Source organism: Asterias rubens, chromosome 12, assembly GCF_902459465.1.
Source record: "Asterias rubens chromosome 12, eAstRub1.3, whole genome shotgun sequence".
Classification (NCBI taxonomy): Eukaryota; Metazoa; Echinodermata; class Asteroidea; order Forcipulatida; family Asteriidae; genus Asterias; species Asterias rubens.
The window spans coordinates 16,115,885-16,140,651 of NC_047073.1; the positions used below are offsets into that span (position 1 = coordinate 16,115,885).

Consider the following 24,767-nt stretch of genomic DNA (forward strand, 5'->3'; position numbering starts at 1 on the left):
AGGAGGACAATGGACCCTTCCCATGAAATATGCTAATTACATTCACGCATGCGTACAGACCCTGTTGGTTGGCAAACACCATAGAGTTGTGCACTAAGCAGACGCGCAATCGCGTCTGCGTCAATTGCGCGTCTGCATCATGCACCCATTAGCCGTGTACAAAACAGCGCAATGTTCCCTCATTTTGCCAACCAAACGTTAGTGCGCAAGCGCTATGTGCAATTTACATATTTCATGGGAAGGGTCTATTGCTGTGCCCCATCAAGAATGAAATTAAAGGCCTGTATGGTTCAATAATAGTTTGATAGCAATTCAGATACATAAGTCACAATTATACACTCAAGGAAGTGTGGTTATTTTTATAATGCGATCAATTTTATCTGTTGAGTGCTGCAGCACAAGGGCCAAACGATGTTTCAATTTCAATCCAATTTCAATATTTTATTAGTCATGTTAAAAAGTACATGTTTTCATTTTCAAAAGATATGGTTTCATGCTTGATGGATAGCTGGTTCCTTATTTTGGGCAACCCTCAAAAAAGGTACAACATTGGTTTATTATTCGTCTAGTGTTCACAAAAAAAACACAATATGAAACTATTATGCTTTGGGTAAAGCACCATATGTTTCACAGGTTAGCAGGATTAGGCGTCAAGCTAGCCCGTTCACTATGGAATTGCATTGTAACACATGTACCTCATTCATTTTCATACAGTAAGCACTAGAAGGTTAGCATGCCATTTTTGTATGTTTCTGGTTAGCAACGCTACAAAATAGAAACTCCAGCAAATCGGCCATTAAGCAGCTCTATGAAATTAAACCCAGTGGAGAGCAATTGCCGACATAAAAACCCAAAACTAGGATCCACATTTTTGGAGGTTTGGTGTTAGGATTGTGTCTTTGATGATGCAAGAATGGAATTTGACACACAGTCGGAGTATGTTACAAGAAAGATAATTGGCTAGGAGGATGCATTGTTTGTAGTCGGTTAATTTATTATTTTTTTCATTAGAACAGTACTCGTGGTGACACAGTGGCCGGGCCAGGTGACACGAATCAATTTGTTTGTTGTTGGGTGTCTTGGTCGCCTATTCCATTTGTTTTATTTCATGTGCAATTTTCTAGTCATAGTTTTATTCTTGTATTTTAATGTGTCTTCAGTGTTTCTGCATTTTTATTTTGTATAGAGGACCACAATGGAAATAAGCTTATTTTAGCTTTTTTGTGTTATCCTCGACAATTCCTCAGATTCAAATGTCTTTTCCCTTGTATTTTTTATCTGTTTTTGTCCAATTGTTGTATTTTATAGAATTCTGTGGAGATTGTCTAATAAACAAACAAACAAACAAACAAACAAAATAGGGCCATCGCAGATGTCCTTTGACAAAATATAGGTAGCATAACAATCATGGCAGAAAAACTTGATATTTGCTCATTGTTCTACCTATAATTTTTTTTTAATTTAAAACTGCGACAGCCCTTTAGCCTAATACCTTTCTCATATTAGTGTGCCATGCTTGTATTATCAAAGTCACAAATCCCCAAAATATTTCTTTTATCTTGAAATGACAAGTCCATTTTAATTTTGCAAAGGGCACTACCATTGGAAAATGGAGAACTTTTGAAGGGGGCCATCGCCTCCGTTGCCTGCACTTAACTCCAGGCTCGACACTACAAATCACTGCGGTGACGATGAAATTGCATCGGAAGCACATCATGACAAACCTCACTTAGTGATATCAACCCCAAGCTCACTTGAATGGCGACGTTTGTTTCTCTCCCCGTGGCAGCACTCAGCAGAGAAAATTGAATCGCATGGCTTTACTTTGAATATATATATATCCTACACATATTATAGTTACTTTTACGCTTCCGTTAGGAATGTCTTGACCTCATCGAGCAGCGATGATAGAACTGTTGGATCTGAGCTCTTACCATCCACTGAAATGCTCTTGTTGGGCTGAAAAGAAACAAACACACACAAAATTAAAATTGTCTGCTAAGCAAAAGAAAGCAGGATACCAGTCACATATTGTACATGTGACCTGCTATTTTGGCTGGTAACCTTGTTTCGGTAAGCATATAGTTGATGTGCTTAGCTACTTTTTGTGCTTAATCAGCTCTATCTAGGCCTCACCTAGTTTTAAACCTCTTGCCCACACTTCTACTCCCTAATTACAACTAAACATGTTCAGCAGTTCAGTCACTAGTAGTAATAGCTGCTTCTTATGAAGCATTGATATCATCACTCAGTGACGCTCAAGGCGCTTCAGGAACTCCTGGGCAAACCCCTTCTGTTTTTGATAAGTGAACTTGGTTATTTTACACCTACGGCTCTACATCCCATTGGAAGGCACAAAAATAATAAAGTGTCTTGCTCAAGGACACAAGTGTCACAACCAGGACTCGAACTCACCCTGCTGAACAAAAACACCAGAGCTCTTGGCCACAACCTTTGACCTGGAACTGATGGAGTGTGCAGTGGAACATCAGTACCCATTCCGATTACATCCTTTCACAATACCAACAATCTGGCACTTACCATGACTTTAAGAAGTAAACAAACATGATGTCCTTGTATTGAGCGACTGTAGAGAGATGCCGTCGTCTGGACTCTCTCAACTAGAGACAGATGGCCATAGAAGCAGGTTCTGGCTAGCACGATAGAGAAGTCAACATCTACGCTAGGAATGGTCAAGGACTGTTTGCTTGTCAGGTCTCCTCCACTTAGGAGCTCAGAGTATTCCGCACTGAAATGCAGATCAGAATCAAAGATGGTAATGAATGAGGGATGTAGGGTTTAATAAAAGGGATGGCCTTGGGCCTTTCTCAAACCCCGGCTTGGGCTTAGTCTCCAGCTTGGGCTCAGTCTCCGGCTTGGTCCCTGCAAGCTGTGTACGCAGTGGAAACCCAGCGGGTATGAACCAGCCTTCAGACCATTACCTTTTTGGAGCAGTGTGTATTGAACATCTGACTGCGCCTGGAGACGGAGCCCAAGCCGAGGTTTGAGAAATGCCCCTGATACTTCATGGAGGCAATGGAGGCAAATGCCTTGGTGATCCTTGAAATGTTCTAGTAGAAATTAAAATTGTTCTTGGTCACCCTTGCTCTCATAGTAATGCCCTTACCAATGAAAAACTACCATGCCCTGACAAGAATTAATTACCTGGATAACAAGACCCTAAAGTCCTTGTAAAAAGGCATGATTTATTAACCCGTTGGAGAAAACATGATCAATTACTAGAACAAAAAATTACAGGAGTTTTGTACCTGGTGCATTGCTTGGCAACAAAGTACGCAGAAACTGGAAGGTGCACTTTGAAATCTATCTTCTCACTAGTTGATCCATTATCATCCTGTTAATAAAAGGCAAGAAAAAAAGAGAAAATATTACGGTAAGCTCCATTAAGAATTTCCCAGTTTGGCCAGAAAAACTTGTAAGGTATACATCCGTTTCAGTGAGTGGGTGTGTTTACAATGATTGACTTGGGCACACAAACTTGTATTAGCAGTTTATATGCCTTGGGCATTCAGAAGCCCCTACTGGTTTGTGCATGATCCAATTAAAGGCACTGGACACCTTTGGTAATTGTCAAAGGCCAGTCTTTCACTTGGCGTATCTCAATATTATGCATAACATAACTAACCTGTGAAAATTTGAACTCAATTGGTAGTCGAAGTTATCAAAAACTATGTTACTTCAGAGAGAGCCGTTTCTCACAATATTTTATACTATTAACAGCTCTCCGTTGCTCGTTACCAAGTAAGTATTTATGCTAACAATTACTTTCAGTAATTACCAATAGTGTCCACTGCCTTTAAATCCACTGAAAAAGCATGGAGATAATAACAGGTGTAAAATGTCAGACAAAAAGGATGCATCTTTTTAGCATCTTCCTTTAATGGATCATTCCCACAATGAAAACAGAATATCCAGGGATGGGAATGTATGAAAACCTAAAATCCTGGGAATTTGTAAACTGTTTCTTGTTGGTGTGAAGAGTTCGTTCGGGTGGATATTTCAGTCAGTGGACAGCCATAGGGATACAAGCCAAAAATTGAGGGTGCTCCAAAAAGTTGTCTTATCTCTTACCTTAAGCATGTACGTTAATGTCCCACGTAGTTTCTGAACCATGGTAATACTCTCGACTGTGAAGGCAAACTGCCCTTCATTGGTCATACTAGGTGGGAGTTGGAATGGTACCTGGATTCCTTCATGCTGACTCTGTCCGTCCTTTAGTTGAGACGAAGAAAAACAAACGAAAAACAAAAATAAGCAATCAGTCCTTGAAATAACCCAAGGCATCCACAGCAATTGCCATGGTGCCATGTGCTTTGGCTGAAATGCCCTTTGCAAAGTTCAAATAAAAATAAAAATTTTCCTACATTAAGTGCCCCTTACCAGAGGAAAATTGCTGTGCCCCTTCAAGAACAAAATTGAAGACCTGAATGCCATTAAGACATAGCAGATGTTTGTTGGACTTGGAAGAAATAAGTTTGTTCCTGGTTTGATCGGCAGCATATTGCACCACAGCACCGTGTAAACCATTACATGGTGCTATGTTAAGGAATAGGTATCATATTTCAAAATCGACCTCAGCATACCTTGCAGGCAAGATAAATACAGTACCAGCGCTTAGAAATGTAGTTTTAAGTGTGGTATAAATGTAAAATATCATTGTTTTAATAGAAACACCCACAACCAAGATCCCAATACTTACCCCTCGTATGAGCCTCGTATTGAGTGTGTCTCGAACATTGAAGTCCAGTGACTTGACTTGGGACGATGTCAGATTGCTGAAGATAACGGATACTACTACTTGTTTGGACATTTTAGCTTCTACTCTCGTTTCATACATCTAGGTCATTTTTAAAAAAAAGACAAAGGACATTTGTTATGGTGGTACCATGTCTCTGTGGTCAAGTGGTTAGACTGCAGAACTTGCAATCACAAGGTTGTAGGTTTGACTTCCCAAAGCTTGTACCAACAAATATCAACCTGGCTATAACAGAAAAAGCAGGAAATTTAGATTTCTTTAACTTACCATTTTAATTGATTCATTCTCCGCTAAAAGCCTGTAGCTTGACATTGACTGATGGAAAGAAACAATAAAGTACAAACAAAATCAATTATTTTAAAGAGCACAGAAAGTTCAGGGATACTCGCTTAGACCTTCATGTAGCAGTATAATAATAATAAACTACAGCATTTATAAGGCGCACTTTACTGAAAAGGAGAAACATTCAAAGGCGCCGGTCAAGTTTTGTCAAGATGTTGGAAAGCAAGCAAGAATAAGTGTGTTTTGAGTTTCTGCTGGAAGAGAGTGATGTTGTGTATTTGTCTGAGGTAATCCGGAAGTGAGTTCCAGAGTCTTGGTGCTATGTTGGTATAAGCCCTGTCCCCATAACTGACCAGTCGAGTTCGAGGAACATGGAGCGTATTTCTGATAGATCTTAGACCTGGTCTAGTTGTACGGGGTGTCAAAAGATCGTGTATGTAGGGTGGAGCTGAACCATGTAGTGCCTTAAATGTGAGTATGATGATTTTGAATTGAATACGCTGATTGACAGGAAGCCAATGTAGTTTATAGAGTATGGGGGTGGATTAACTCAGCACCAATTTTTGGACTGTGTATAAGTACGCCAGATTAAATCAACTTTATCTAGAAGACATTTGTATTGGTTACAATGCACCCTGTGCCGTAGATAGCCTTTGTATGTAAAGACAGGGTTAATCACCTAAAATGCACAATGAACAGAAACACCCCGACAGGGATCTCAGTCATTGCTGAAAACAAACAAATCTGAAACGAAGATCTGAAACATTAGCATTTCCAACTTTTAATAACTCATGGGGGTGAAGATTTCACAGAGCCTTTAAGGAGCAGTATCCTAAAAACTAGGGAAGTAGATCAAAGAGCAGGATTTCTGACAGATTAACTGCTACTTTTTGACAAGGCAGACATAAGAAAGTCTGAATTCAGGAAAAAGTCTGACATTTCTCATCCAAGACCAGGTTCACTAAATATTTTCTCAAACTAAATGTTATCCGAGTTAGTACTGACCGGTATGACTACATCTGGTGTTGTTGCTTCAGCCTGGGCTGTACCATTTTCCATCGGCTCCTCAGTCCTTTCTACCTCCTCAGCCTCCTCATGGGCGTGGCTCTTGTGGGAATGCTTCTTCTTTTTATCCTTCTTCTCTTTCTTGGCTTTCTTCTCCTTTTTATGCTTCTTGTGTTTCTGCAAAATGATTCAGAGATCCTTTGTTACATTTCAGAACGGCAAACCAGCAACGACATTGCTGTGGCGTCTTGGTTTGTATCATCTGGGGATTAAGTGGTTAACCACTCTGTGCTGTAAGATTACTCATTCGTCTTGACATCGGCAATGCTCTTCTCTACAGTCTTCCTAACAAACAGATTTCCCGTCTTTCAACGCCTCCAAAAATTAACAAGGATGATGAAAGAGGGAGATTTAAAAGAGGGCGCTACCAGAAAAAGTTTGTTCACCGTATGAGGGGGGGGGGACAACAGAGTCTACGGGCCTATCTTAGTGTTTAAAGCCTAAGACAGTAGTATCTAGACACTAACCTCTCCCGTGGGTTCTTCGCTGGCATCCATTGGTTCATCTACTTGGACATCCTCTCCAGCTGTCGCTGATGAAGAAGCAGCTGCATTGTCTTTAGTCAACCAGAAATTAATGTCCTCATTCTAGTAAAGAAGGAAAATTGAGGCATGTTAAATAAACCTTAAAAGGAAGGGTCATCATTTTGTTAATGTAATGCTGATGTTTAGGCAAAATTATTTAGAAAGATACAATAAAAGTCAAAATATCTTAAAATTAACCATTTCAAGATAAATGGATTTCAAGATGAATGGATTTCAAGTTTGATCAACTACTTTTTTCATTTTATATATGAGAGAATAGTTTGTGTTTTTTTTAGTATTTAGAAAGCCATGATTGATTAATTTGCTTGAGTGGTGGAAGTCAGAAGTACACCTCTTCTCTTTATTTCCATTTCAAGATAAATGGATTTCAAGATAAATGGATTTCAAGTTTGATCGACTACCTTTATCATTTTATATATGAGAGAATAATTGTTTATGTTTTTTTACTATTTAGAAAGCCATGATTGATTAATTTGCTTGAGTGGTGGAAGTCAGAAGTACACCCCTTCTCTATATTTCCAGCTTTTTCAACAAAAGTAGGTGTGAGATGCAGTGTTTTGTATATATAAGTCACAAACATCGAGTTCAACAGGCCAACATACAAAGTGCATCTTCCAAACCATTCATTCGTTGACGTTAAGATTTTAAGAACCAGAAAAAGCATCCTCACTGGGAAATGGCTTTATCTCAAAATTTCAACAACAAAATAGGCTTGCATCGTTTTACCAAAACAGGTTTTGCATCACCCATGTTTATGCTATTTATCTGGTGTGAACTTACCTTGGTTTCTTGAGGTGGATTGCTAGCCTTGACTTCAGGACTGGTAGTCTCCGCTGCAGCCACTTGACCATTGGGCCTTGGGGATTCAGCTTCCCCCATCCCAGCCATGAGGTCCACCTCATTCTCAGCTGGTGCTGCTACGTCATCCACTGCACTACTGGACTTCTTTTTATGCTATAAAAGGTCACAAAATTGTAATACACATAATCAGCATAGAAATGTCACAAACCAATGGTATTGATTTTTGTTTTTTTACCCATACACCGATGTGTGTAAGCACTGTATACTAATGCACTTTCCCCCGAGTCCTGTGAACAAATATCACAGGCATATTACTCGGGTGGGATTCGAACCCAAGACCCTTGCAATTCTAGAGCAGTGTCTTATCAACTAGACTACCGAGATTGCCTGGTAGCTATTTATGAGAAATCGCCCAGCATTACAAGGCCGGATGGCAATTTCAAGGTGAAGGCTTCACTTTAACTCATTTGGGCTGTCAACCCAAATCAAGTGTCACCAGGTGCATGTATGTGACATACAAAGCTTTCTTACACCTGTTTCTGACAGGCGCTCCAGCATGTCCAGAGTCGCACTGAACCAAATTTTAGAAGTAGATAGATCTACTGTTGTAGTCGTACGGAACGACTCTGGAGTGCCTTGGTTCCAGACATTGATCTTATCATTAACCGAACCCAGTGTAAATGTTATGTTAAGTTTGCCTGTCTGAAACCAAAATAAAGTTAAGTCGACCTTGAGTCACTCCTAATCTATTTGGTTTGGCATGACTCTGGTCACTATTACTATTATTACTACTTGAAAGTATCAAGACATTTCATCCACAATCTCATGGATTTTTGTCTTTGAATCCCCTCACCTTTTTCTCTTTCTTTGATTTCTTCTCCTTGGTCTCCTTCTCTTTCCGATGGTGGTGATGTTTCCTCTTAGGCTTCTCACCATGGATAACCTCCGTGGCTTCCAGACCGACCTCGGTCTTGCTGCCCTCTGGGACGATGTGGTGGCCTCGAATTGGGATCTTATCTTCGTCACCCAAGGGTCTATAAGAGAAGATGTTAAGACGTTAACCCTTTCAGCCCCTCGTTCTTTTGAGCATACCACTTACAATAAGGGAGTATATATAATTAGTAAGCTTGCAGGTACAATAATGTGGAAATCTCTTTGGATACTGACTGTCATCTCTTTTTTAAATCCAGTTACTCCTTCTTTGTCCAATTTGTGACTTTTATTGCGCTTGTTTGGTTTCCATGTGAAAACTGCTTTTTCCACATACTGCATCTTTTGAAGCTACTTGCCTGGTACATGTTTCTCTCCATCCTACTTTAATTTGACTGTTTTTAGAGGAATATCAATTCCACTTCCCCCGAGTTATTTTCGTCTTATAGGCTTTCTTATTGTATCCCTTTACCAAAAGTGGTCCTCAGGTTTTGTAATAAGAAGCCCCTTACAAAAAGTGGTTCTCAGGTTTTTTTAATTAGAAGTTGGCCAGCAGACCACTGTTTAGGCAGACACTGGCATGTATTGTACACTATTCTTATAAGTTCAGTGTTCTAGGTACTAAGACAAGGAAACCTGCCAAGTTTACCTGTCTAAATCAATATCCAAGGCTCGGTGTGGATCATCCATAGCTCTATCATCATCCTCACCATCAGAATATGTTGCCCCCTGAAGAAGAAAAAATAAGCAAATAAGTGATTGAAAAACAAAACCATATGACGGATAAACTAACACAGCTGGAAGTTCAGAAAGGCACTTTAAGAATAGGATCTCTTCTGTATTCCTTGAGAGCGCTAGCACCTAAAGAATATTCATTCTGTGGAAGTTTTGTGTCGTACAAAAAGTACCCAAACGCTTTAAAAAGTTATACAATTCCTTAATTAAAATCTTAAATACTAACCTCAGGCATTTCCTCTCCGACAATGTCCACTTTGTGGGCAACCTGAACGTCATCGCTGGACTCCGAGACATGGCGCCCTCGCTTGCCCTTCTTGCGCTTTTTCTTGTTCTTCTTAGACGACTTGGACTTCTTTATGTATTCATCCGTAACATTGAAACCTGCTATATAGTGACAACAGTGAAAGACAAAAACTCAGCATAAGTTTTTGACAACGAGTGATTCCTTGTGAACCCCCAGTGCTAGATTCTCCTTTGGTTGTTAGAGGGAACCCGGTTGTTTCCTCCGTACCTACATGAATGATGTTAAATTTGCATCAAAATAAAGAATGTTACATTGTTTTATACTTACATCGATGTGTGCAAGCACTGTATACAAATTCACAGGTATATTACTTGGGTAGGATTCGAACCCCATACCTTTGCCATTCTAGAACAGAGCCCTGTTTAGCAGAAGATAATTGCTCAGCAAATTTCTCTGCTAAGCAACAATTGAGTGGGGCACCAGTCACAACAATGTAAACTTTTAAAATGTGATTTTTGGGTAACCTGTTTCTTTTAAGCAACTTTTCTGTGCTTAGCAAGTTCTTGTGCTTAAAGGCTTTATGAAATGGGCCCGGATGTCTTTCATACCAACTACGTACCTGCTGCTGAAAAAACACATATATACCTTTGGAGCCCTGAGGATAAAACACAAACCTTTATGCACCCAACTCAGTATTGAATCTAAAAAAAGAAATTTGTAATTTCAAATACGTGGAGTCAACTAGTACGCCACTCAAACTTACTTATACACCCTCCCAAAACATAAACATCAAATCTTACACATAGTAAGTTGGGGATAAAAACTCCACTACAGACTAAAGCACAGAAGCATACAATAAAAAAAGAAAAACAAGAGTCACAAACATTACACATTGACCAATAACCCATTAGAGACCATAGTGGCCACAAACAGCTTGTATCGAAATGCCGTAAAAAGCGACCACAAACTTCTTGCATCGGAATGCCCAGAGTGGCCACAAATGTCTGAAAGATTTTTACTAACATTCAAACAAGAGCAACAGCAAGAGGTTAAAGAAAAAATTGACATTTTGAAAACCAAATCCACCTAGCGCCCCCTGTAGGATTCGAACCAGGGAACTTTAGCTGGAAGGCAAGGCAAGGCAAAGACAACCTCCCAGAAATCAGCAGTGTGACTCCCACAGTGTTTGGCAACCAGTTTACTCAACTCATGCCTTATATTAAATGCACTAGGATCGCAAGAGTCATTTGCAAATGTCCCTGCAATCAAACGACGCTGAATGCACCATGCGGAACTGGTATTTTACTAGCAACATCAGACAGATACATTGGACATAGAATCACATACAAAAATGCAAAGAATGAACATTTTAAAAGGGGGAAATCCCAATAATGTAAAGGTCTCACATGCCTAACTTAAAAAAAAACAAGTACGCAAGAACCTATTCACATTTCAAGGTTGTTTACATGCAGAACAAAACCAATTCAAATTCTTTGAACACGTCAACTTAAAACATACTCCAACATGCAACTCTGGCCACATTTTCCTTAAACATCCGAGAGCACTTTCTTAATCTCTTCTTTCTTTTCTCAGACTCAACAATTCATGCCATGATACAACGCAGGGGGAGGGAGGGAGAGGGAATGGGGGGGGGGAGGGAGGGAGAGGGAATGGGGGGGGGGGGGGGGAGTCCAACGTGCCCTGTACCGTTCTCTCTCGTTATTATTTGCCGTGCAATGTATATTTACAAGCAAGCATGGGCTCCCACCCAAAACAAAACTGTTGGAAATTAGCAGGGTGTGGGGTTTTTATTGCTTTTTGCTCCTATGTAGAAGTGACCTTTGACCTTAACACAAGGTCAGTTCAGGTAATTTTGTTTGCCTTGTCCTGGCAAACGCTTTTTGAATTCTTGCTAGACAATCTTTGCCACACACTTCTTACGGTTCCTTCAAAGGGAATACAACTTATTGTTACGACATAGCGGTATCTAAGAATATACAATTTTCTAATCAGCAACAAAACCAACGGATCTCAAGAGACCTTGAAGACACTGAAAGGTGGTTCTAATAACAATGGCCAGTTTAAACAGTACATATTGTACATCACTGTTATGTGCTTCCCTTTGTGAGACCCTGGTGCAGGCAGTGAAATCAACTATCAGCAAACGTTATCAAATACCACAGAGTTCACGGACACAGGGTGTACATATCAAAAATTCGATTTCTATTATCATAATTTTTTTTTTTCAAACAGTGATGGCTGGCCTGCAAACCTCACCTAAATATCTTGTGAGTAATAGAAATGACAAGAATCCAGCATATTTCTCATACATAATTTGTTTAGTGTTGACCCGTAGTCTATAACCCCAAAGTAATCCCATCATAAATTTTATTATCTGAAGCACAAAACTTCGCCAAACTTTCTCTTAAACTGGAGACCGTTCCAGTGGTGGAAACATTTTGATCAGCAAAAAGTGAATACAGCCTCAGCGATTTTCCAACAATTTTGTAAAAACATGTATTTTTTTTCTTAAAAAAAAAAATAGAGCCCCATCCACCGAGAACATGCAAGCGTTCGGAACAAAACATGGAAATTTGGTATTTGTCAGTCACCTGGAATGTCACGATAACTCTTGTGTATCAGTTGCCCATCTTTGTTCACGCCTGGACGAGGGATTCAAAAAGGCATGCACAGGTACAGAGAGAGCCAAAAGAGAAGACAGGCCGAGTGCATTAATATTCATGACCCCCACAAAAAGACAACTACCCAGACTTATGTTTATTCATGAAGCATTGGATATTCATGAAGGGGTGTTAAATATTATTCATGAGCAAAAGTGAAAAAAGAAACCTGGATTTGTCTACATGTAGCTAGTTATTCATGAGGAGTTAAATTCTTCAAGCTTGAATATTGAAATGAAGCGTGGGAAGACATGGATCGTAAAAAAATGGAAATTGAATAACACAAAGGAAGGTTTGAAGTGCAAAGGGAAATTAATTCATCATGCCTCAGCTCATTATAATCCCAATGAACAAATGAAAGGGCCACCAAAACCAAAAGGGGCAATATCATATAGACCCCTTGCATATGATGGTTCTTGCTCAGGAAAGCACCCTCACCGATGCCAAAAAACACCCTCACTGGAGTTAAAGTCATTGGACGATAGCTGTTCTTTGCGCGTAAAATTGTGTGCAAGACCTCAGCGTCACTGACGCGTATTACATTATGCAAGGAGTCTTTTGGCTTAAATCAATCTGGCCAATGTCAGGTTCGAATTGTCAGATTTTCGCTTATCATACGTTGAAGGAGGTACTTTTAGCAACATCCTTGGCAAAAGTCGTACACGTATGCCAACTTCAATTAGGCCATCTTTACTTGGGTTAACAGTTAATAGCAATCAGGCCAGCATAATATTGGCCACAATCAATTGGGCCGATAACTGTCACTATCATAGCCAAAAAAAGTTTGTACCAAGCCAATATGGCTTGTGTTTATATCCGGTTTCCTTGGCATTAAACAACTGAGAATATTTCTATTCCCCCCTTGACAGGATGTCAGTCCATCGCAGGTTACTCCCCAGCTCTCACCAATATTGATTTAGTGACACAAGAGTCACATTTGACCAGGCCAGGATTCTAACCCACATTCTGTAAATTACAGAGCTCGAGTCCACCCTAGACCGCTCGGCTACGATACCTTACACGTACATCACTTTGATAGGTAGAGAACTAACCTGGAATATGCAGAGGCACATTGAGATCAATCTTAGCTACTGGGATGCCATCCACCATGGCTTCATTCTCAGCAGCTAGATCTTTAAGCTTCTTCTTGCGACTGTCTTTGAGGTAGTGCGGGTTGCTTGCTTGCTCTACCTTACGAGCCTCCCGACGTTTCTTCAGTTCACCTTCATCTAGCTCCTCGTACTTCACCTTCTGGCTAACCCTAGAGAGGACACCACAAAGATAAAGAATTACAAAGTGCCAGTGTCCTAGATACTCAGGATTTTCAAGCCAATTCAAGCACAATTCGGCAGATAAGCAAAAAATACACATCAACATAAAACCATACATAATGCTCCAGGTTGTATAGTAGGGATTTTTTAAAACTAAGATAACCAAGTAGAAAACATTCCAAAGACCTGGTTTCAATTCGCCGTGCTTTGGTCAAACTAGTCCAGATTGCCTACCCCACAGTTTTGTAAAATGCTGGACTCCTTTTGCCTTCAAACTTTCTTGGAAGGCATGAACTAATCATCATTTGAAGAAAGACTGAGGTGATGTCTTGCCATGGTAAAAATCCTGATGAATTCTACAAGCTTTTCAAGAAAGAATGTATACATACCTATGAGCATCATGTACAAACATGGTATCTATGGTCACTTCATCATCAGAGCTTTCTGAAGGCGGCTCGTTAATCCATTTGTCAAGGTCCAACCTGATAGAAACCAAATAACATTAATTATAACAAATAATAAATAAAGCACTGTACATATCTACGATGACTTTAAAAGATTCAAGAGATGATGCCTGATGGATGTTAAGAGGTAGATTGTTCCGTAATGTAGGTGTGCTGACTGTGAAAACTTGTTGGCCATACCACTCTATACCCCAGGCCTGTATGCTTCATTCTTGAAAGGGCAAGGGCACCAAGGCATTTTCTCTTTGGCAAAGGGCACCCTATGAGGAAATTGTTAATTTCTACTGGAGCATATCACTGGCACCAAGGGGCAACGGAGGCAATTGCCTCCGTTGCTTCCATGAAGTATCAGACCTGATACCCTGAACTTTCAATAATAATACTAGCTTCTTATATAGTGCTTTATCACACCCCTAGGGGCGTATCAAAGTGCCCAGTGTTTTTTCCTGCAAGGTATGTGGAGTTACTTTTGAAGTATGATACCAATTATTTCTTTAAAATGCACTGTTCGTTTTAATCCTAAAAAGTTGTAGATATATACCATAAAACTAACCTGTGAAAATTTCGTCTAAAAAAAATGGTAGGAATTTTTAAATATTGCAGAAAACCCGGAGCGGTTGTGTCCTCGCAGGAAAAATAGTCTGCCATTAGAACACACAGTCTAATGCTTCTCAGATTTAAATTTTGGGGGATAAAAAGCAATATCTCTTTCCCAAACCACAGCAGTTCGAAGTGAAAAGTTTCTCAAAATGCATTCAACTATCCAAAGCTGCTGCACTTCTACGACGTTAGTGTTTATTGCCATTTATTTTCAAAGTCATCGCCAAACATATACAGACCCTCTTCTTAAGGATGTGTTATAAGCCTGCTACACCTATCATCCTGAATTCGTAATCAAGGCTGGATGCGACTCTCTAAACACGAGGTACTTACCCCTCTGGTACAGGGACCTTCTTCTGGGCCTTGGGTGCCACTGGGTTGAGCTCTCCAGCAAAAAGAGCAGCAACCTCCTCCGCGACATCAATGTCCTTCTCCTGTAACTTAGTGATGTACTTCAACATCTGAAGGATGCAGCATGCCTGAGATAGAGGTTGATGAAAAGTGTTCTTAGATAAGTGTTTCTTGGAGTAGGGTTGCACAACATATTTATGATGGGGACCGACTGCACTAGGTTTCAGTTTTGGATATATCCAAAACTGGGTCACAGGACTTCATTTTATGGACATTTTATCCCAAGGCTATAAAATCAAATACTCTACAGCCCTACATTTGCTGTGAATCTCTTCTTTTTGTAGCTCACAGCATCAACATCAATGATGTGATTATAGAAAAATGAATAACGGGTGTTACATTTCAGAGCATGTAAGTTTCTCACATCACCACAAATTGAAATCTAGAGGTTTGGTCAAAACAAGGCTGTGTGTTTCTCTGTTTTGATGAAATCTTAATCCTTCCCCCACCCAAATAGAAATAAATGAAAATCTTCAAACCATGGAAAGTCCTGAAAAATACAGATATCTTGAAGATTTCATGAAAACCAGGAAACATCTTGAAAAGAGGAAAATTTCTGAAAACATGACAAACCCTAAAACCAGGAAACGTCCTGACATATCCCATCTCTGATACAAATTGTTCATTTAATCTTACCTTCTGTTGGAATTCTGGATTAGCACTCTTTAGCAAAGACAGGGACAAGTCCTGACACCAGGATAAGTCCTTAAACTAGAAAAAGCCTTAAAACCAGGAAAACCAACCAGGAAAACCAAGACATTGATCTTATCTTACCCTCTCTTGTACTTCAAGATTAGCACTCTCAGCAAACACAGGGAGCTTCTCCGTGATGAGCTGTGTTACCTCTTGGATTGCTTCCCGTTCACCCTCAGGTTCCATCTTCACCAGTATTGCACTGTACAGCTTGATGATGTTGTGAACGTAAATGCTCTGCAAAGCAATTGAGTTTCTATAAGTAACTGATTTCTAATAACAAGCATTTTTAGTAAACAAATTCTGAACCTGATCTCTACATAGTTGATTTTCTCAAACAAGAACATTGAGTCGCACTAAGCAAGGTGACACATTCCTGAAACCAGGAAGACTCTGGAACCCAGGAAAAGTCCTGAAAGTGACAAATACTTAAAAGTATGTGTGACTTTGCTTAGTGCAAAAGAGTAAGGAAGCAACAGACAATGTAGGTTTTAATGGTTTTTATAAAGCCACAAGAAGAAAAGCATTAAAGATGAAAATATCTCAAAGTATTAATTTCCTCTAATAACACAGAGGAATTTGTAACATGGAGAGATACAATTGTACATTCACCAGGCAAGGAGTACCAAAGAGACGCAGTAAATGAAATATTGATTTACTTTATAATACCTGTTTATGTTGAGCTGTCATTTAGCAAACATATTTGATTTAAGTGCAACCTGTGTTAATATTTCCTTTTTTAAGTAAATAATTGATGCTGTTTTTAATGTCTTAGTGACCTTTATTATTATTAATGATTGTTCTCCAGTTTTTAACACTGAATGTTTTTTTATTTTAATGATTGTTCTCCAGTTTTTAACACTGAATGTATTTTTATTTTAATGTTTTATGTTACCAATTTAAAACAAAATCTTTCCTTCTGGGGTTTATGTTTGTTTTCCTGTGGACATTGTGTTTTGTGTTACAAACAGTACCCAAATCCTTTAATAAACCAATAATGTATTTACTACTGACCTGTATATGACCAGGTAGACTAGTAACCCTCTGCCTCAACATAGCCTCCAACGTTACCCGAGGCTCTAGTAAGAACTCTGAGAACTCTCCAACAATCCAAGCTGCTGCGTAGAGCACCTCACAGATGCCATTATTCTGGGCTGACGAACCCACTAAGAGACTGGAGTTCTCAAGAAGTAAGGCCTGGGTGGATGCAAAGGAAAAATCAAATAATAAACCACAAGATAAATTGACTCGGTAGAATTTTAATGATTTTGGATTAAACAAAGAAAAATTGACTAGAGCCACCTCTAGATTAACGTACCAGCACTCCCCCAAAGGAAAACCCGAGAGAAATATTTCAGGGAAAAACCCCTGCAGTCAGGTAGGGACTGAAAACCCAATCCACATAGTGCCCTCAGTGAGATTCGAACCAGGTCCCAGACGTGGAAGGAGAGGAAAGATACAACTACGCCAACCCCAAAACCTGTACCACAATGATCCCAGAGCGACAAAGAGAGGTCGCTTAGTAATTGCTGTGTAACATAGGGCTTATTGGATCAGTAAATTGTTTCATAATAAGTTTGTGACTCCATCATGAACACTTACCATTTGTTGCACTCCAAAGGAACGTATCGCCTTGACTCGGATAGCTACATCCAACATCTGAGATGCAATAAGATGGCCATGTTTTGTTCCTTCAATCTTAGTTAACTCCACTAGAATGCTCACATACCTACACAACAAAATGAATGGGTCAAAAGAAGGAACAGACTTTGAGGTTTGATGCATGATTGATTTTCCAAGAAGAAGATTTACCAAGGCCCAATTTTAAAAAGCAGAAAATATTACTTAACAAATTTCTGCTCAGCAACAATAAGCAGGATACCATTCACTGATGCTACATTTAAAATAGTATTTTAGCTGGTAACAATTTTGTTATGCTTAGCTAGTTCTTGTGCTTAAGCGACTCTAAGAAATTAGGCCCTGGATGTAGAAACTTAAGTTTGTGCTTATACCTCTCTTTAAACAGATATAATTTTTTTTTTTTTTTTTTAGGGGGGGGATTATGATTGACATTTAATGTCCCAACCCTAGTACCTACCATTCAAAGTTGACAATGTACTGATAGTTATTTTGACTACAGATCTGAATGATCTTAGCCAGTAGCTCGTCTCTGTATTGAGATCCCTCTGCTCTATCCACATGGATCATCAACTTCTTCACAATCTCCATCAAGTTCTTCTTGGATACCTGTAGATATGTTTCACATTAAAGAAAATCAAGAAAGGAAAACAAAGTTAAACTCGGCCCCTGAGACCTGGTGCATATTATTTCCTGCGAATGCAAAGCCAATTCAAAGCGAATTTTAACATCCCATGGCTGCTTTTGCTGCGAGTTGAGTCTTTGCGAATTTGTGACGTCATATTTCATATAGCATTCACATTCACAGGAAGTATGAACTGGGTTTTAGACTGAATTCAATGATCAAAAGGATTTTACTTGTCCCTTTCTTTATTTAAGATAGGGTCATAGATTGTTTGTTGTCAATGTCATGCTTTATTTATAGGCAAAGTTATAAAGAAAGATACAGTAAAAGTCACATGTAAAATAATTCTTTTAGTCATCGAGAGAGACTCTGCTAGGGTCGAAACAACATGCCAATAACTAGTTTTAAAATTTATACCAGTTCTTTTGGGTTGGTAAGCAGTTTGCAACAGCTAAAATCATATCAAAGTTTTGTCTGAATAAAATGTCTTATTTAGAAAATTGCAACAAACTGTATTTAAAAAAAATATGGAATTAGAGAGAGAGGTGACAGCGAGTACTACCAAAATCTCTGGTCGCAGCATTCACAAACAGGCACCAACCCCAAGATATCTGAGAATTGATTCATGCATGATTTGTTTCTCAAACTCAAATGTTTTGGGGGCGACAAAATCATCCAAACTGTCTAAAAAAAACTGCAATCAGATGCGAGTAGGTAGAATGCCACACCTAAATTTAAAAGGTTTTAAGCTGTAAAAATGAAACCTGTTACATACCATGCCGTAGAGCAGATCCAACGCCCTGAGCCTGATGGATTCATCTTTATCATCCAGACAGTCTAAGATAAGATCCTTGTGACTCTGAACAGACTTAGGATGAGTCTTCAAGATTTTACCCATTGCTAGTAGACCCAGGTACTTAACTAAAAAAGAGGATAGCAAATGTAAAAACATAACATAAATGCAGTCTTTCTTGGAAAAATTACACTCTTTAAAAAAACAACTTTACATCCTATGCTACATTCTATGCCAAAATTTTTCTAACCGACATAGTATGGAGACTGTCAACAGTCCTTATCTGTTGGTAAAGCACTGGAACTTCAAAACAGAGGAACTTCAAAGCATAGGATAAGAGCACCTGGTGTTTCTAATTAGCCGAGTATGGGTTCAAGTCCCGGTTGTGATACTTGCTTCATCCTGCAGATGGGACAAAAAGCCGTAGGTCCCGTGTGGTGTGTAATGCACGTAAAAGAAAAGAGAAGGGCTCGCCCTGGTTTGATTGGCTGCATATTGCACCACAGCAATTTGTAGACCATTACATGGTACTATTTTAAAGGAGCAAGTCTCATATCTCAAAGTAGTCCCACATATCTTGCAAGAAAATACTGAATGTTGGAGCACCTTGAGTGCACTGAGTGAAGGCTATGGGTGCCATATAATAAGCAACTAAATTATAGGATAGACTCAAGAAAAAGCTTGTCAACTTACGGTTCTGATCTGTGTCTTCAATGAGAATGCGCAGCTTTTGAACACACAGCTGTAAACAAAGAGACATTGCAAAAAGAGAGAGGGAAAAACAAAAAACATGAATCTGGTGTGCCATCTTGAAATATATTGGCATAAGTGTTAGTCACTCCTCAAAAAGGAAACCGATTTAAAGCTATTGGACACTTTCGGTAAACAGTAATGTCCAAAGCCCACACTTTGTGTATCACAACTTCTATATTAAATAACAAACCTGTGAAAATTTAGGCTCAATCGGTCATCGGAGTCGGGAGAAAATAACGGGAAAACCCACCCTTGTTTCCGCATGTTTCGCCGTGTCATGACATGTGTTTGAACCAAATTCGTAATTTTCGATATTTAGAATTGATATTGTTTTAATGTTTTTCAAAAAGTAAAGCATTTCATGGAATAATATTTCAAGAGAAGTCTTTCACCATTACCTTCTGTAAACCCTGTAAGTTATTTGTAAGTCTGTGAACTTTTTTGGGTTTTTTTTCTGTACCGAAAGGGTCAAATGGCTTTATTGAGAAAGTGCAGTTTATCACTGTGTACATGAAAATGTACAACTTGGATCCAGATCTTAGGAGGTACACATGTACATTGAAAGGATGACCTTTAGTAACCCCTGACCCTGTTGTTATAGATTTCAGTGAGCTTTTGGGACCGGTATCCAGAGCACGAGGGAAGTTCGTGTAGATCAAACATCAGGATTTCTTGTAAAATTTGAAGAAAATTACAGTTTTTGATTGTTTTTACCAGTGAACTATGAACCGTCTGGATTCAGATAGAAGTCTGAAAATTCTCATCCCTGTTTTTACCCAGGCCAAGGCCTACATTGCCCCTGGACTTGGCCTTGGTGCCCCTTCAAGGTTTTCCAGTGGAAGTGTCCATTGCAAAATGAAAAATGGCCTTGCCCATTTAAAGATGAATTACCAAGCCTGTGGTTGCCTTGCAAATGTATTATACAGCTTCAAAAGTCTGCAATTCTCAGAGATACTAAACAATGGAGAATGATGCAATCCACCGCTTGTTCTTTGAGTTGTTCCAAACTATTTCAATAGTAAATTAGTTTGTCAAGTGCTGTCATTTACTTTTGTAACATCTACTTTGCAGTATGTTTTTGAATTCTGCTAAGGGAATGACTCATGCATTATTTGGTGCACCCATCACCTCTGAGTCCTAAACAGAACTGTATCATGCAACCAACACCTTTGTCACGTTCCCCGTCTACCTAAAGCAATGATGAATAATTCTTATTACAACCAAAAGGAGCCAGACTAATTGACTCATCCAGCCTCGGTTTGGTTACCCACAACCTTGTTCCTAGTAGTGTACAATCTCGCCGCGCCATTTTTCTTTCTTTTCCAGAATGTATGACTCGATCATAACCCCCTGGAAGTATGACCTTAAAATATCAAAATATTTATGAAATTTTAATTAATACTTTGGTTGATCATTTCTATGTTAGAGACTACATGTATATAGAACGCGCTGTCAAAAGACACATCAAGTCATAGAGCAACTGGCCCCCCCTCATACGTGCATCTGTATGCAATTTAGGGTGACAACATACAAACATGATTCATTTGAAATGTATTGTGTTGAAATACATGCATTTTTACATGCGCTGGATAGTTTTTAACAAGCAAGCACGCAATCAATCACTTTTGGTTAGCCAATCAGCGTTTAATTATTAGTGTTACCCTCCCATGAGTAAGTGACGAGAGGTTTTGATACACGGCACGCTGACTAGTGTTGTAGTTAGACCAATTTAAGTGGTGGGCTCTAAATCCAATTTAGTCCACCAAGGGCGAGCGGTGCTACAAAATTATTCATGATTAGATATAGGCCATCATTGCTGAAGTGCAATCTTGGGGAAATCTGTGCTGAAAGAAAAGTGTAATTTGCTCAGAGTGCTGGGCGAGATGTGTAAGTTCTGGGCAGGCCCGTCCGGCACCTCCCACCATGGCTACAACAACGGCTGACCATGGTAGCGAGGCTGACATGGAAGAGTCATTCAACCTGCGGCATTCCTGCTCCCTGATAAAACAAACCAAGACTCTGAGGAAACCAGCTGATCTTAATAGTCCTTTAGGGAACATCATGCTTTCATGCAAGATGAATTAACTTGTTATCTGGATAAACTGTATGGCACTCCCAGAGCTCCATTACAAAAGTGTGAAGCCACATAAACCAAAACGCGTTTTTTTTTAAATGCGAGATAAATCATTTTGTTATCTGGATAAGTTACATTCGCAATCCTTCAGCTCCATACAAAAGTGTGAAGTCATTCGCACATAAACAAAAAGATACCTTTCATTGTTTTTTAAAATTGTGCGATAAATTATCCTCTTATCTGAATTCTATACACCGCTCCAAACCTTTGGAACAATCTCACACCTTGCATTAGACAGTCTTCTTCACTTAATTTATTTAAATCTAAGTTAAAAACACATTTGTTTACTTCACCCATTTAATTCATTCTTGCTCTGTTTGTGTATTTTGTTTTTTTCATTCTTTCTCAGCATTTTTTGTATTCCTTGTAATGCACAGTAGAGTAACTGCGCAATATAAATGTCCGTTTTATATATTATTATTATTAGAAATGTTATGGCACTCCTAGAGCTCCAAACATTCGTATAACTATAAGAAAGTTTCAAAAGAAACCAAAACCTAGTTTTTGTTAGAAAAATTGGTCCAATGATCATTGGAAATCCACAAAATGTATTAGCAATAATAGTGAGGAATAACTGTTAATTGTGAATCAACTCCAAGGTACAAATTATTGTCGCAATTGTTAGATAATGAGGTGAATCTTTAAGAATGAGCGAATGAGCAAAGAATTCATCATGAAATGATCAGTTCAACACAATCTTAAAGTGAATATGTTAAGAATTAAATGAATGAGTTGATTGGAGACAGAGAGACACTAGGTGGCAGCAGACATACCAGGGCCCAGTTTCATAGATCTGCTTAAGCAAAAATTATGCTTACCAAAATAAGGTAACCAGCCAAAATACAATTCAACATGTACAATCTGAGACGGTATCAAGCTTATCTTTGCTTAAGCAGAAAACTGTTCAGTATTATTTGTTGTTTAAGCAACTCTATAAACAGGTAAAGTTTGAGGTAGCAACATACGTTAATTTCTTTGAGTAGTGTTGGTATTGAAAAGAACTGTGGTTGACAACTGAATGTTTTGACTTGATCGTGGAACTGGACGTTTTTATCAGTATGCTCTGATCATCTTCTGCAGACGATCAGAGCATACTGATCAAGATGTTGAGTTGTCAACCACCGGTTCTTCTCAGAACTTACACTACTCAAAATAGATATTCACATGGTGCTACTGCAAACTTCACCTGAATATACTCACACCATGCACAGTTTAAAATCCTACAAACTCCCACCAGATTTGCCATTGTTTACAAACTTCTGAACATTAAGAACAATGTAAACACTGACTAGCACCTAGTCTCTCTAAAGCTGTCTCTCAGATGATATGATCAATGCAGAATGTAAATGAGAGAGTGTCTACATATTTTTAAGGTAAGTTTACTATTGCCATGCAACTTTGGCGAAACACCGGGTGTGACCAGTTATACCAGTTCAAACTCTACTTGCCCCCGAAGCGAATGTAATTTTGCCGTAAGCATCATCCACATTCGCATTTGCATGAAGTATGAACAAGCCTTTAAAGTTAAAAAGACCTTATTGCAACACCACTACAAAAACAAAATGACAAATAACCAGCTACCAAACTCTGTCACGGCCTGGGCCTGAGCTCGTTCCTTGATTAAATTCCCGCCTCCAGGAAGAGAACAAGGGTCATGGGTCAGAGTTGACACAAGGTCGGTGAGAGAGTATATACCTGTATTGATGCTGAGTGGTCGGGCATTCCTGAAGATAACGAAATCAAAACTGTAAGTTATAAAAGAGAGAGAAAATGAAACGGGAGAAGAGGGGAGAGAAAAAACAGGGAGAGAAAAAAAGAGCAGCGTTCAGTCGGATGATCAAATGAAGCCCAAGAGATGGTAGGAATATAGAGAATTTCCCTTGTAGGTGACAAAGAAAAAGTATTTATTTTTCAATTTCTTCCAACATTTTTCAACTTCATCCAACATTTTTCAACTTTATCCAACATTTTTCAACTACATCCAACATTTTTCAACTTCATCCAACATTTTTCAACTTCATCCAACATTTTTCAACTTCATCCAACATTTTTCAACTTCATCCAACATTTTTCATAGCAAAATATTTGTAATAAACAAGTTTTTTTGTACACTGAATGCTAACACTGTGTTGCACATGATATCTGACTGGCAACAGATACATTTTGGGTATCATTTTTCTGTGCTATACAAGGGAAATCATTCACTGTAATTCTGTAACAATGCAAATCCAAAGTGAATGCGCAAGCTGGCCGCTAAAGAGGCATAATTGCAAAGGACACAGAGAATTTCACATTTTCAACGTACTAATACTAAACATATAACTATCATGCATGTATACATTGACTAGGGCCTAAGCTTGGGCGATATCACGATATTATCGAATATCGCGATATTAATTTGGACACGATTTCGATATCGGATGGATTTGGTTTTAATCGAAATATCGATATATCGCGATATATCGCGATATATCGCGATATTAAATATTGCGATGTATTTGCTAGCTGAGACATCTTGCACCCCATAGGTTTGGAGTAAAACCAGAAGAATATGTCATTAGAACACCTCTCTTATGCTAGGACTGTCTCTTCTACAACTTTCACTTGGAGTTTTAAGACTGATGATGTCAAATTTCATTAATCGCGATTATATCGAATATCGCGATATATTGTCGGCGATATATCGTGAATAAAATAAAGCGATATCGCCCAAGCTTACTAGAGCCAGATCTCTCTTGATTCAACATGGGAGACACTTGGCATAGACATGTTTGAGACTTGTGGGTGACTGAGGGAAATAAATTAGTTCTCACAGAACATGCAATCATGTTGAAACTAACAGGCATGACATTTGGCCCTTTGAAGAATGTAGTGAACAGTTTTGATCAAGTGCAAAGGGTTGACCAATATGTAATAGGCTTTAGTTGACTTTTCAGGTTATTTAACTACAATTTTTCTGATTTTTCAAGGGCCAAACAAATAGGAAGTTAGGCAGAAGTGGGGATTTGTATCATGCCTGTAACTGACACATGTTCATGCGAGGGTTTGCATGACTTGCTCACAAGAACATACAAACTGAAAATTTAAATTTTGGAGGTTTGTTCACAATCAACATAATATTGTAAGCGCCCACATGGCTTCAATGCAGTCTCAGTAAGTACTCTAGTCTATTGTACAAGTATTGGATGCATTTGAGTGCATTGTCGCAAAATATAGTCACATGATAAAATCTGAACTATTTCTTTTCATGAGGCCAAGCTGAGTGACACAATGACCAGATTATACTGAATGGATATATTCTGTGACAGTGCACAACACGAAA

At 38.9% G+C, this 24,767-nt stretch overlaps 1 protein-coding gene across 4 annotated transcripts in view; it reads right to left on the reverse strand.

Annotated features, from left to right (window-relative positions):
- Positions 1-1,285: 1,285 nt before the first annotated feature.
- Positions 1,286-24,767, reverse strand: part of LOC117297445 (AP-3 complex subunit delta-1-like) — a 38,728-nt gene continuing 15,246 nt past the window's right edge. For 2 of the 4 annotated variants that reach the window (XM_033780480.1, XM_033780481.1), the window contains exons 10-32: positions 23,141-23,190; positions 19,252-19,300; positions 18,541-18,686; positions 17,601-17,749; positions 17,105-17,231; positions 16,517-16,699; positions 15,584-15,739; positions 14,732-14,877; positions 13,724-13,816; positions 13,116-13,324; positions 11,995-12,045; positions 9,362-9,522; positions 9,050-9,129; positions 8,324-8,504; positions 7,450-7,623; positions 6,592-6,711; positions 6,065-6,241; positions 5,045-5,092; positions 4,721-4,858; positions 4,093-4,233; positions 3,270-3,355; positions 2,542-2,749; positions 1,286-1,959 (exon numbers count right to left, since the gene is read on the reverse strand). In XM_033780480.1, the coding sequence (XP_033636371.1) occupies positions 1,864-1,959; positions 2,542-2,749; positions 3,270-3,355; positions 4,093-4,233; positions 4,721-4,858; positions 5,045-5,092; positions 6,065-6,241; positions 6,592-6,711; positions 7,450-7,623; positions 8,324-8,504; positions 9,050-9,129; positions 9,362-9,522; positions 11,995-12,045; positions 13,116-13,324; positions 13,724-13,816; positions 14,732-14,877; positions 15,584-15,739; positions 16,517-16,699; positions 17,105-17,231; positions 17,601-17,749; positions 18,541-18,686; positions 19,252-19,300; positions 23,141-23,190 (2,969 nt within the window). In that variant the 3' untranslated portion in view covers positions 1,286-1,863. The remainder of the gene's footprint in view (positions 1,960-2,541; positions 2,750-3,269; positions 3,356-4,092; positions 4,234-4,720; positions 4,859-5,044; positions 5,093-6,064; positions 6,242-6,591; positions 6,712-7,449; positions 7,624-8,323; positions 8,505-9,049; positions 9,130-9,361; positions 9,523-11,994; positions 12,046-13,115; positions 13,325-13,723; positions 13,817-14,731; positions 14,878-15,583; positions 15,740-16,516; positions 16,700-17,104; positions 17,232-17,600; positions 17,750-18,540; positions 18,687-19,251; positions 19,301-23,140; positions 23,191-24,767) is intronic. The other 2 variants (XM_033780482.1, XM_033780483.1) reach the window with 2 other exon arrangements.